The following is an 11,500-nucleotide window of genomic DNA, read 5'->3' on the forward strand; positions in this document are numbered from 1 at the left end:
CGATCTTTTTGAAAGGGCCAAAGACTTTCATTGGGTGGTGATGAGACACTTATCGGCATCATCTCGCCGCACGCCGGTATCAGTTACTCCGGCCCAACTGCAGCGCACGTGTATAAAGCCCTGCGTAATTATATTTACGGGCCCAAAGGGAACAACGTCACTCACATCTTTTTGTTGGGCCCGGACCATCATAAAGGGTTTGACGGGGTGGAAATGTCTGGTGCGCAGCAGTACGAAACTCCTTTTGGTGCGCTTTCCATCGATACGTCAGTCGTCTCGAGTGTTTTTCAATCACTCAAAGCGGCTGGTGTACGAACAACACGCATGTCACAGTCCACTGACGAGGAAGAGCACTCTATTGAGATGCAGCTGCCATTCATCTCACATATTCTTCACCACCCCCCGGCCGGATTGACAGGAGCGAAGAATCGAATTCAACTTGTTCCAATGCTTGTTGGTTGGACAGACCGTGAGACGGAAGAACGCATTGGTGCCGTCCTTTCATCCTATTGTCGGGATTCACACAATATATTTGTGCTAAGCTCCGATTTCTGCCATTGGGGATCAAGGTTCCAATACAAGTATCACTACCAAAAGTCGGAGTATCCTGCAATCGCCGATGCCATTATCGCCATGGACCATGAGGGAATGGAATGGCTGGAAAAGCGAGACATGAACGGTTGGTATGACTATCTCAGCAAGACAAATAACACCATTTGCGGTCGTCGGCCCATTTCCATAGGCATGGAAGCCGTAAAAAATGATAGATCGACAACTGTGCGCTTTTTACACTACTCACAGTCAAACCGCTGTGCGAGCCTTTCAGACTCCTCAGTGAGCTACGCCAGTGCTCTCATCACGCATCGTTGAAGGGGCTTTGTAGGAGAAAAAAAACGGGGATATATATATATATATATATATAAGTTGTGTAGTGAATGGGGAGGTGTGATATGAAGCGACATATTGGTTAACTGACACGATCTGTGAAGCTTTCTTTGTTGTTGTTGTTGTTGTTCTTGGAATGGGAATTCTGTTCTCTTTTTTAACGGTTTCTTTCTACTGTTTGAGTTGCTTCGCGGCTGCAGCTTGTTTTTTTTTCCTCCCCACTTTCTCTCTCTCTCTCTCTCTGTATATATATACATGAATAGTGTGTATGTGTCTTTGCTTATTGTCCCTATTGAGTGGAGTACTGCGAAGGGTTTTTCTTTTCTTCTTTTTTTTTTTTTTTTTTTTTTTCTTTTTTTTGCGTCAAGAATATATATATATATATATTTTACGACGAGCAAAACTCCTTATTGTTTAGTAGCAACCGAAGAATGGAGAGAAAAAAAAAAAACGACAGTAAATTTTATTGATTGCATTGACAACCGTGCATCTTTGTGATGCTTTCCGTTTATTATTGGTCAACCCCATTGTACTTGTTCCCTTTACTTGTGTGATGGGGGGGGGTTTCTGCAATGAGAGAAGTAACCCTTTTTTTTGTGTGTGTGGAGGAAGAGGGGAGAAGTTGTGGCGATTGTCTTGACGGATCGGCGTGCGAGTGACCAACATCCCTTTACATGAGGTCCTGGAGGTTTTGTTTCTCCGTGTTCATTCTGGGCGCATGGCTAGCGTGCCCGTCCGAATCCCAACGAATAAATGGGAATGGACTTTCACGCTGTGCGACAAAATACTGCTGCTGCGTGGGGTGCATGTATCATTTGAATGCGTCGCGGAGGGTTGTTTTGTATTCTCTTGCGTCCATCTTTTATTTATTTATTTATTTATTTTTTGCTGCCAGCTTCCGGGCATTGCGGAGCATTTGCCCCACTTTTGCCTAGCCACGGGGGCCGCACTTCTGTCTTTTTGTCTCTGCTGTTTTTGTTGTTGTTTTTTTGTTTGTTTTTTCCTGAAGGATGGGGAGAAGGATAAGGAAGAGTAACTTTAAGTTTAACTTATCGCTGGAAGAAACGGAAGAAAAAAGAAGGAGAATTGTGTAATTGCGGTTGCGCACACGCTGATCCGCATCGTTTTTTTTGTTTGTTTGTTTGTTTGTTTGTTTGTTTTTGTATACACACATACATTACAAGAAACAGGAAGGCCACTGTGACCAATGAAGAGCCGTCAGCGTCGTGCACCGTTGAGTGAAGGGGTCGCCTTCTCCTACGAGCTTTTTGGGAGCGTCGACATCAAAAACGAGGAATTCCTGAACTTCACCGGTGAGAAGGGCCCGAGGCACAACAGTGAGATCACGGAGTTTCTGCGCAATAAGAGCTTTGCACACGGAAGAGAACCCGTGGCGAGGCAGCCATCATATTTGCAGTTCCAGCAGGCGGTGGACGTGGGGAATGGAGCAGCGGAGGAATCGGGTGGATGGAACAACAGTTTTGTCAGCCTTGAGGACGCGGCGCAGCACGTGTGGTTCATTTCGCAGCGCTCTGGTGGAGCAATGCCGTTTGCCCGTAACTTTACGATAGCCGATCGGTTTCTGAAGTATGCGGAGGAACACTCACTTTTTCCCAGTGAACCGCAGGAGGCGGAGGCGGAGGCACCCAACGAACCCCTCACGGCGGCGAAGTGGCTGGACATCCAGACGACAAACAAGGCCCTCATCACGGAGCTTCTCACACAGTTCCCCGTGTCGGAAGAAACACTTAATAACTGTCATTATCTCGATGGCATGGATGCTCTCTCCGCACATTCCGCACTTGGCTACTTCTTCTTCAACCTCATGTGTACTCCCATCGTACCAGAGGAAGAGACAGGCCGTTCCCGGCAGACGAAAAGTGTCATTCAACGTTCTCTTGAGGCGGCCATGGAGGACAAACCACGCTCTTCCGTGCCCGCGGCGGTTCCTGTGGCTGTCATCGTCTTTCCTCGGTGGATTATAACGGTTCATGAAAAACCTTTTCATGAACTCGGTGATTTGCTCAAGTTTTTGCACATTAACTGTAGTGATCACGGCTCCAGTGCGACACCGCGGCGTCGCAGGCAAGTTATGACAGCCCCATTCATTTTTTCCAGCTTATTCCAGATTGTTGTTGGGCACCAGCTGGACACTGTCTCACTCACAACGGCACTGGATCGGATGGGAGATTATGTCTTTAAGGTGGAAGAAAACGCTAAAGAGCGAGAGGAGGTTATAAAACGCATTACAAATGTTAGACGTTCCTTTGCGGAGTGTGCTGCGGAACTCACGCGACGAGAGCACATTGTGTCCATTCTCTTGCAACCACACATGATGAACTCGTTCTTGACGCAAGAGAGAGTGGTATGCCAACAGCTTGAGAGTGCCCGGGCACATCTTCTTCGTTTGAGTAAAGACGTTGGCGATTCTCGAGACACCGTCGTCGTGACGAGTTGGTACCATAATGCAACTCGTACGTGGAAGATTATATGCCGTGGCAACAAGGCAACACGCCAGATGCTCCTTCTTATGGAAATAATGAACATCATATATCCTGTTGTGGCTTTCCAAATGCTGTATACAATGAATGTCCCTGTGCCGTTTGACAGTGGGGGTGATCCGCCGGTAACAAACTTATATGCGTTTTTTGTGGTTATGGGAATTATATTGTTGTACTTGTTACTTTGTACCAGAGCGGGTTACGCATTTTTTAAAAGAAAGCGATGGAGCACACGGCTGCTGGCCGAGTAATGTCATGAAATAAGCATACACCCAGTAAGCCTCTGCCATATATATATATATATGATGCCTCTACTTTATCATGGAGGGGTGACCGGGCAGGAATGAGGAAAAAAGAGGGAGAGGAGATAATGAAGTGAATGGAGCGTAATTTTTGTTTATTTGTTTTGTTTCTGTTGTTGTTGTTGTTGGATTAATGCAGCCCAATAAAGTGTGAGGGAAAAGGGGGCAAATAGATAACTTCCATCTACCCCCCACGCAGAAAAGGAAAAAAAAAAAAAAACCACCAGTTCGTTCGGATTTACTTTATCTTGTTATCTTGTTTTAGATGTGTGCTTTTTTTTTTTTTTTTTTTTTCTTCGTTACATGCGTTTGTGTCGTCATGAACACTTTTTCTTCTCTTTTCCCCCTTTTGTTCCCACACACACACACAAAAGCAAAAAAAAAAAGAACAGCTGAGGGAGGAGCCGCGTTGAAGGAGCCCCTGTCGCAGGCGGAGCAAGCGGGTGGGCGTGCGAGGCGGAAGAAAATGTTTTGTGTTGGTTCCACGAAACTCCGTCAGGCGGTGGCGCTCTTCACCATTAAAAGCTTCCGAGCACGGCAAAAGATACTGTTGACACCACAAAATTTGGACTCCGTCTTCACGGAGAAGTTGGACCCGCAGGACCGTCTGCTGCGACAGTCGAGTGTCGGCCCAGGCGCTAGTCGCATTTTGGTGCTTGATAAGAACCAACGGGTGCGCGGGGTGTACCATCCCCTGCTGTGCTTGCCGTACCCGCTGAATGGCGATGGCGTCTTGGGAATCCCTGTTGAGTCGTATCTGCAGCGCATTCAGCAAAAAAAGCAGTCAAATGGTGACTCGACGGAGGGATGTGCATTTATTGTGGTCGCTCATGCAAATGGTCTTGGCATTGCGGTTTATGCGGCAGATGGGAATGCTTGTTTCCCATTAGTGAACGTAAAGCTTCCGGCGCAGCGGTGTACGGGTCGAGGCATGATGAATGAGCGCGACATGGTTCCTTTTATAGGAACGACAAGTCTTGTGGAAGATTTTGCAGAGATTATGGCAGAGAACTACAGAGAATACATACACTTTTGCAGTACCTTCTTTTTCTTGGCCAACCCCAATACTTCCATCTCGTTCCATGCTATGAGGTCAGCATGGAAATTGCGGGGCTACACTGACACGTCACCGTTGAGTTTTACCGACAATCGGTGGGTGCCGCTGCCAGACATCGTTGCACAACGGGATCCTAGCTTGCCGCTCTACTGCCGTGATGATGGGGGTGACAAGGTGGTGAGTATAAAGGGACTCGCCGCGGGGGTAAAGGTGGGAATGTTAGAACTCGATACATGAAAGGGAAATATAACAAATAACAGAGAAATTGGACCGTTAGAAGAACTAGCCGCGTGCCTTTCCACATACATTTATTTATTCGTTCACATTCCCCCTTTGTTTCGTAAACCCGCATTGTGTGTCTTGCCCTGTGTTAACTTTACTGCCCCGTTTGTTGTTGTCATCGCCGTTTTAAGAGTGGAACGCGTGAGACGAGGCAAACTGAAATATTAGAAGAAAAAAGAAGGAAAAAAAAAACAACGGTGCGAAAGAAGACACGCGAGGGTGTGGATTTGAAAACACGGTCTTTATAGAGTGAAGGAGGCAATACCGACGCCGTCTCACCATTATTGGCCAAAATTCCTTTTTTGTTTTGTGTGTGTGTGTGTGTGTTTGTTATGTGGTGGAAGGGTGAGTGTGCATGAAGTTCCCTCCTTCTTCTTTCTCCCTCCATTTAACACAATTATTAACACACACATGAAATAATTAATTGTGTATGCATCATTCAGTTTAGTCTTTGTTTTGTGGGAGAAATAGAACGGAAAGAGGGAGAGAGACGTGTTTGTATGTTATGCAGCCGCCTGGGAAAGTGGAGGGTTAAAAGGAAAACATAGAGTGGGGACGAGAAAAAAGGAAACAAGGCACGTGCGGTGTATAGAAGTCACAAAACGGGAGAAAAGAGGGTGAGTTGGGGAACAAATTGTGCGCCGTTTTTGCCAGTAAACACACATCGTTGATGATGTTTTTTTGTGGTACTGCGGCTGACTTTACACATGACGGATTCCTGTTTTTTGTTTGTTTTTTGTTTTTTTGTTTTTGTTTTTTTGCCTTTCCGCGTCAAAGCGTCTGTCTCGCAGAAGGAAAACCCAAAAAAAAGAAAGGAAAAAAAAGGGGAAGTGGCGCAAGACAATGCGTCGCGGGTGTCAGCCGTCATTTCTCCTCTCGTCTCCTGTATGCCCCCTCGTCGTATCGACCCGTGGCATCATCGCCTGCAAGGGCATCGTAGAGAACCGCATCACGAAGCACTACTCGAACCGTACTGTTGAGCAGGCCAAAGCAGAGCGGGAGGCACAGATAGCTAAATCCAAGCATCCCAACCCGCGTAACCGCAAAGAGGAGCTGAGTCACCTCACACACCACTGCAGCTATGAGTATATCCCAGAGTTTCAGCGATGGGCAAACGACATGATGGCTGTTTACAATGATCCTCAGGGGTACGGTCATGACATGGCGTACCATTACCACCGCATCTGGAAGGCGAAGAGCCCCACAAAACGTGGTATTGAAGACGGTAGCGGGGCCTTTGAGGTGTGTAAAATCCATCCCAAGTAGAACATATGATTCTAGCGGTTGGAATACACACACACTCACACTCTCTCTTTCTCTTTTTATTTCTTTGTACATGTGGCAATACAGTAGTGGGGACAAATAGGGAATGGGGTTGAGGGGTCACGTTTGACTGCTCTCATGACTTACACGAACACGGAGAGAAAGAGATGTTAACACACGCACGCACATATGGGAAGAGAAAAAAGAAAGAAGGAAGCGCGGAAATAATGTTTTTTTTTTTTTTTTTGCTTGTATTTGTGCCCCAAATAATAATAATAATAAACAAAAAAAAAAAAAGCAATGTATTTTAGAATTATTTTTTTTTTTTTTCCATTTTTGATTCCCATTATTGCGTGTGTATTGCCTTTCTTTTTGTGCGGTGGTCATTTTCCTCTGAGGAGTTTATTTCTGCATGTATTTTTTGTGTGAATTGGGTTCACAATAATGAGCCATTATTGGTCATGATATGAAGCGTTATAACTTTTGTTTCTTTTTCTTTTTTCTGTCTATTTGCATGAATGTCTCCTTGTATTGTGTATTGTTTCCCTAACCAAGTAAGTACTACAGGGAGGGAGGGGGGACAAAAAGAGATGATTCAAAAGGAAAATAAGATGAGGAATTTGGGTGGCGGCCGAGGCAAAAATTGTTACGACGATGATTTGCCGCATCTGCCATGGTATGGCATCCTCCTTATCTTTCTATACCGTCTGCTTCTTAGTGTAAGCATCCAGACCGCAGAGTCGCCGGACGAATGGTGGCAGAGCACGGAGATAGCATACTATATCGTGTTTGGCAAGGGGCATCTTCCGTGGGAATGGCATATGGGTTTGCGCTCTGTGGTATTTCCATTTATTCTCGCCATTCCTTTCTTTCTTCTGAAGGCTTTGGGCCTTGACTCAACTTGGGCAATATGGTTTGCCGCTCGATTGATGCAAGCGTTGGTCATTACAACCATAGATCTTTTTGTTTTTCGTTTGGGTAGATTGCTGGACGTGGAGTTGGGAAGGACGGCAAAAAATGCGTTGCGAGGAGCACGCATGCCAAAACTGTTTTTGGATACCCCAACGAAGGATCCTGCTGGAAAGGTAGTATCGGGCAGATCTGTTGCATACTTTGCCTTGTTTCTTTCTTTAAGTAACTGGTATATGTCGTTTACTGGCGTTCGTACGTACAGTAACGTGGTAGAGGCAATGTTGGTGCTTATGACGATACAAGAAACAAACTATATACGATTTCTTTTATTTAGCGGATTGGCATGTGCTTTTCGTGTTACCTCTGGCGTTGTTCTTTTTCCTCTTGTATTTCTTCATCTTGCCTGGGCCGTGCGGGAACGCGGAGTACGTCGAGGTTTGATGCGGATCCTTCTTTGGGGAATTGTTATTTTTGTACTGTTGGTTGGCGGAATTGTGGTTTCAGACAGTTTATTTTATGATCGCTGGGTCGTCACACCATTGGCTTTTCTTAAATTCAACGTGTTGCAGAATGCCAGTCGTTTTTTTGGGGAGCATCCATGGTATTTTTATTTGTTTCCATGTCTCCCCGCTCTCCTTGGCCCTCACGTCCTCTTCACTCTCGCCGCGCCGCTCGTGGTGTGGCAAGAGAAGGTAAGTAAGGCGGTGGCTTTACAAATCTTTGGATTGTTCTTTTTTATTTTATGGCCCGTTGCGTGTTACTCCCTTATTGGCCACAAGGAGAACCGCTTTATGACTACTGTGTTGCCAATTTGTTTTGTGGTGACAGCCTTCGTTTTGGCACGGCGATACGATCGGTCACGTGTCATACGTCGCCTTCATAAAGCCTTTTTTGTTTTTAACGTAACGGTGTTGATTCTGGCGGGTTACGTGCATCGCAGGGGCCCGTTGGATGTGATGTTGGAGGTTCGAAATGGGCCAAAGATGGATCGACTTGATATTGTTACACGATGTTATGCGACGCCTGGTTACAGTTTTTTACATGGAAAAGTGAACCACCTGGGCCTTATCGATTGCCCCGTTTACCTCAACACCGAAACGGGGCTTCCAAAACCCACGGAAGATATGATGTTCCGAAAATATCCAAAAGATTACGTGTTATGGAAATACGATGGGATACATACGTTTAACATCAGTAATCCGGATGGAAAACGCAGCGCTGATGAATTGAGGCAAATTGTTTCACCCATGTCTTCTCCTCATCCAGACGTGATGGTGATGTATCGTGACACCGCAAACAAAATAAAGCACCTCTTTTTGGAAAAGCACGGGTACAAATTATATCGGTCGTTTTTCCATACACCGTTGCTGATAGAACCGGGTGAAGACAATTACATGGAAATGTGGGTACGAAATGTTGTTCAGGCCAATTAAGTGGAACATTCCTGCGAACATACATATGTATATCTTATATGTATATATTACTTATGGTTATTGTAATCTGTGATGGTTTAAAAGGGGAATTACGGTGACGCGTGTGAAACATTGATGATTTTTGATAGGGGAAGAAGAATTAAAAACGAAGCACAGTTTTAATTAAACAGGGTACTTTTTTTTTTTTATTTTGATTCCCATTATTGCGTCTGTATTGCCTTTCTTTTTGTGCGGTGGTCATTTTCCTCTGAGGAGTTTATTTCTGCATGTATTTTTTGTGTGAATTGGGTTCACAATAATGAGCCATTATTGGTCATGATATGAAGCGTTATAAATTTTGTTTTTTCTTTTTTCTTCTTTTTCTTTTTGTGTGTGTGTGTCTTCTTTTTGCCTTTGCACGGGGGAAGGCGTGTACGCGTGACGGGGGGCACGTATGTTGGGGGAAGAGGAGGAGCGGAAGGCGGCTGTTGCCTTTTATCTGCAAGAACAGGATGACGCCGTACTGTGCGCCTTTGGGCGCGACTACTTTGACGGGGCCCGCAAGGGTGCAGCTTGTGGCGGTGTATTTACGGCGTGGCTTTTCCGTCGGACTTATGTCGACCTGCGGGAAGACTTTAAGGAGCACGAGGCGAATCTTTCACGGCATTTGAGACGTGGAAAGTGGACGATTTCACGTGGCTTTCGAACTCGACCGTTTTTAACGCTTGGTTGCATTTCACTGGCGCTAACAACATTGATGAAGTCTGTCAAGTTTACGCTTGCCAACTACCGCTACCAAGAATTTGTTGCGGATGACATTGGATTCACACTGCTGGAGCAAATGTGCGCCAACTTGCCGGAGGGAAATGAGAGATTTGAGAAGCTTTTGGATGAGGCCTTGACGAATTCTACTGCGGTATCTGCATCGCCCTCTGACGGTGTTGCGAATAGTCGCATGCCCAAGAAAAAAACTGTTACGAGTGCACTTATGCAAGAATCGTCGTCTTTGCGTGAGCGAAAACCTCCGTCATTTTGGGATGGGGTGGCGGTGGGCCTCATGGGCTCCGTCATGGACTGTTATTTGCCGTCAAGGCCGGTCCACACTTACTACGGCATGCAGTGTGGAATGAGGATGTGACATCAGTGGGGAATGGCGATGACTCCCTTCAGGATCCTGCAGTGGATGAATGCATGAATGAATGGGGCAGCTTTTTTCAATTTCTTTTCTTCATTTTCCTACGAGAGCGAAGCTAACAGATTTGTGCCGTCCGTGTGCCCTTTCGCACCACCATTTTTATCCCTCCCTGTCCTTTTTTCTTTTTTTCTTTTTTTTTTCTTTTGTTTGTTTGAATATTCCCTATTCATTAGCGTGGATGGGGGAGAGTGGCAAGTTGCTGCTGCAATGGTCGTTTTTATTATGGGTGCACCAAGGGCCAAAAATGGAGCCCCAACAAGCCGTTCGATTTTGTCGATGATGCAAAGTGTTTCGTATCCCCAGGTAATTCCTGTTGCTGCTGAGACTCAGCAAAATCTGGGAACGCCACTTTCTTTGGATAAACCCAACGTTGTTGAGAAACGTGCCAGCCTGAGCAGCGGAATTATACCCCTGCGTCGTTACAGTCATACGGATGCCATCGATGAGGATTTTGGGAGTGAACGCATCTCTGAAATTTGCAGGCAAAAGGAACTTATTTTTCAGGCGTTTTTGCGTGAAAGGGATGAAATGGCAGGCACAATGCTCCACGGACAAGTAGGGTACAGTATTCTGTCTGAAAGGGACTCCCCACTCTCTGTATCTCGTCGGACATCACCATGGAAACGTTCCCGTACTCCTTTTTCTTCTCATGGTCGGGCGATAATTTACATCCATGAGTCGTCGCTGTCGGTGCCACCCGTTCCTTGCCGAGGCGATCTTTTTTATGCCTCTCTCAAACGCCGTTCAGTCTGCATCAGTAATTCCTCTGGATATGTTTCTCCTGTGGCATCGCCAATGAAGATGCTTCCATTGGATGTGAAGATGTTTGCGTTGATCGTGCTGGAGGAGATGATGACACGCCACGACCTGACGCTTCGCGAGGAACGTTTACGGAAGCGAATTGAGGGTAAAGAGGTGACTGCTTTTTTGCGTGTGCAGTTTGTTTTCCGAACCAGCGCGCATTTTCATCAGACGCGGCTTTTCTCTTTGAAAGATATACGGCGCAAGGAGCTGCAGTACCTTCGGGATGGCATTCAGCGGCGCGCCAAGCAACAAGAGGAGGAGCATCGCGTATTTATGTGCCGTCTGCAACCGGAGCGATTGCCGCCAATTAAAATCCCAACCCTCACAACTGCTGGGCAGCCTTACGGGTGCACTCGCGTGGACCTTGAAGTTGCAAAGGCATTGGCAATGGAAGAAAAGACGTGGGAAGCTGCAGGTGGGCGGAAAAGTTTTTTTTTCCCTCAGATTCTGTAATGTAAAGTTGGAGATGATGTGTGGAGGGCGAACAGGGAAAAGGGCGCATGTGTTTTCTTTTCTCCTACCCGTTTTGGAAGCAGATTTGCATCACCCCACCTAAAGGAATAACCTTTTTTTTTTTTTTTTATTTATTTTTGAAAAGTTTTTTTTGGGGGGGTTTTGTTCTGGCAAATAAATTGAATTGTTTGTTTCTGTTTCGTTCTGTTTTTTTTTTTTTTTTTGTCTTTCCTGCTTTCTTTTGTTTCTGTGAGGTCCAACACATGTATGTACGGTCTGCCGTAATGAAGGCAGATTTAATGTGTCACATGTATTAGACAAGTAGGAAAGAAAAAGGAATGCCTCTTTTGTTTTTTCTTTCTTTTTTCCTTTTTTTTTTTTTTTTTTTTTTTGTTTGGGGGGGTTTGGGGGTTTATTACCGCGGGGATAAAGTT

At 45.6% G+C, this 11,500-nt stretch overlaps 6 protein-coding genes and 1 pseudogene across 6 annotated transcripts, besides 20 other annotated features; all 7 read left to right on the top strand.

Moving 5' to 3' along the window:
- Tc00.1047053503527.4 lies at positions 1-870 on the top strand (annotated as a pseudogene; the record flags this gene model as incomplete).
- Positions 1-3,727: a sequence feature (heterozygous, Esmeraldo-like haplotype).
- Positions 900-922: a microsatellite.
- Positions 996-1,019: a microsatellite.
- Positions 1,200-1,245: a microsatellite.
- Positions 1,254-1,276: a sequence feature (AT_rich).
- Positions 1,747-1,769: a microsatellite.
- Positions 1,856-1,886: a microsatellite.
- Positions 2,011-2,045: a microsatellite.
- Tc00.1047053503527.10 (hypothetical protein, conserved) lies at positions 2,093-3,637 on the top strand (the record flags this gene model as incomplete). Its single annotated transcript, XM_801667.1, has 1 exon — positions 2,093-3,637. One exon carries the CDS (start codon positions 2,093-2,095, stop codon positions 3,635-3,637), a length of 1,545 nt encoding a protein of 514 aa, XP_806760.1.
- Positions 3,728-3,904: a sequence feature (haploid, Esmeraldo-like haplotype).
- Positions 3,905-4,100: a sequence feature (heterozygous, non-Esmeraldo-like haplotype).
- Positions 3,962-3,985: a microsatellite.
- Positions 4,101-4,627: a sequence feature (areas merged during assembly that could not be assigned to a particular haplotype. This can correspond to areas where the two haplotypes were merged or to regions with more than two copies in the genome that were merged during assembly.).
- On the top strand, positions 4,155-4,982 carry Tc00.1047053503527.20 (hypothetical protein, conserved; the record flags this gene model as incomplete). The annotated part of the gene is made up of 1 exon (XM_801668.1): positions 4,155-4,982. One exon carries the CDS (start codon positions 4,155-4,157, stop codon positions 4,980-4,982), a length of 828 nt encoding a protein of 275 aa, XP_806761.1.
- Positions 4,628-11,500: a sequence feature (heterozygous, Esmeraldo-like haplotype).
- Positions 5,747-5,788: a microsatellite.
- Positions 5,871-6,293, top strand: Tc00.1047053503527.29 (hypothetical protein, conserved; the record flags this gene model as incomplete). Its single annotated transcript, XM_801672.1, has 1 exon — positions 5,871-6,293. One exon carries the CDS (start codon positions 5,871-5,873, stop codon positions 6,291-6,293), a length of 423 nt encoding a protein of 140 aa, XP_806765.1.
- Positions 6,555-6,620: a sequence feature (AT_rich).
- Tc00.1047053503527.40 (GPI anchor biosynthesis protein, putative) lies at positions 6,809-8,635 on the top strand (the record flags this gene model as incomplete). Its single annotated transcript, XM_801669.1, has 1 exon — positions 6,809-8,635. The coding sequence occupies one exon, from the start codon at positions 6,809-6,811 to the stop codon at positions 8,633-8,635; it is 1,827 nt and encodes a 608-aa protein (XP_806762.1).
- Positions 8,971-9,031: a sequence feature (T-rich).
- On the top strand, positions 9,069-9,752 carry Tc00.1047053503527.50 (hypothetical protein, conserved; the record flags this gene model as incomplete). The annotated part of the gene is made up of 1 exon (XM_801670.1): positions 9,069-9,752. The coding sequence occupies one exon, from the start codon at positions 9,069-9,071 to the stop codon at positions 9,750-9,752; it is 684 nt and encodes a 227-aa protein (XP_806763.1).
- Positions 9,925-9,962: a microsatellite.
- On the top strand, positions 10,017-11,066 carry Tc00.1047053503527.60 (hypothetical protein, conserved; the record flags this gene model as incomplete). Its single annotated transcript, XM_801671.1, has 1 exon — positions 10,017-11,066. One exon carries the CDS (start codon positions 10,017-10,019, stop codon positions 11,064-11,066), a length of 1,050 nt encoding a protein of 349 aa, XP_806764.1.
- Positions 11,180-11,205: a sequence feature (AT_rich).
- Positions 11,251-11,313: a sequence feature (T-rich).
- Positions 11,412-11,462: a microsatellite.

Source organism: Trypanosoma cruzi, genomic scaffold, assembly GCF_000209065.1.
Source record: "Trypanosoma cruzi strain CL Brener 1047053516379 genomic scaffold, whole genome shotgun sequence".
In the NCBI taxonomy this organism is placed as follows: Eukaryota; Euglenozoa; class Kinetoplastea; order Trypanosomatida; family Trypanosomatidae; genus Trypanosoma; species Trypanosoma cruzi.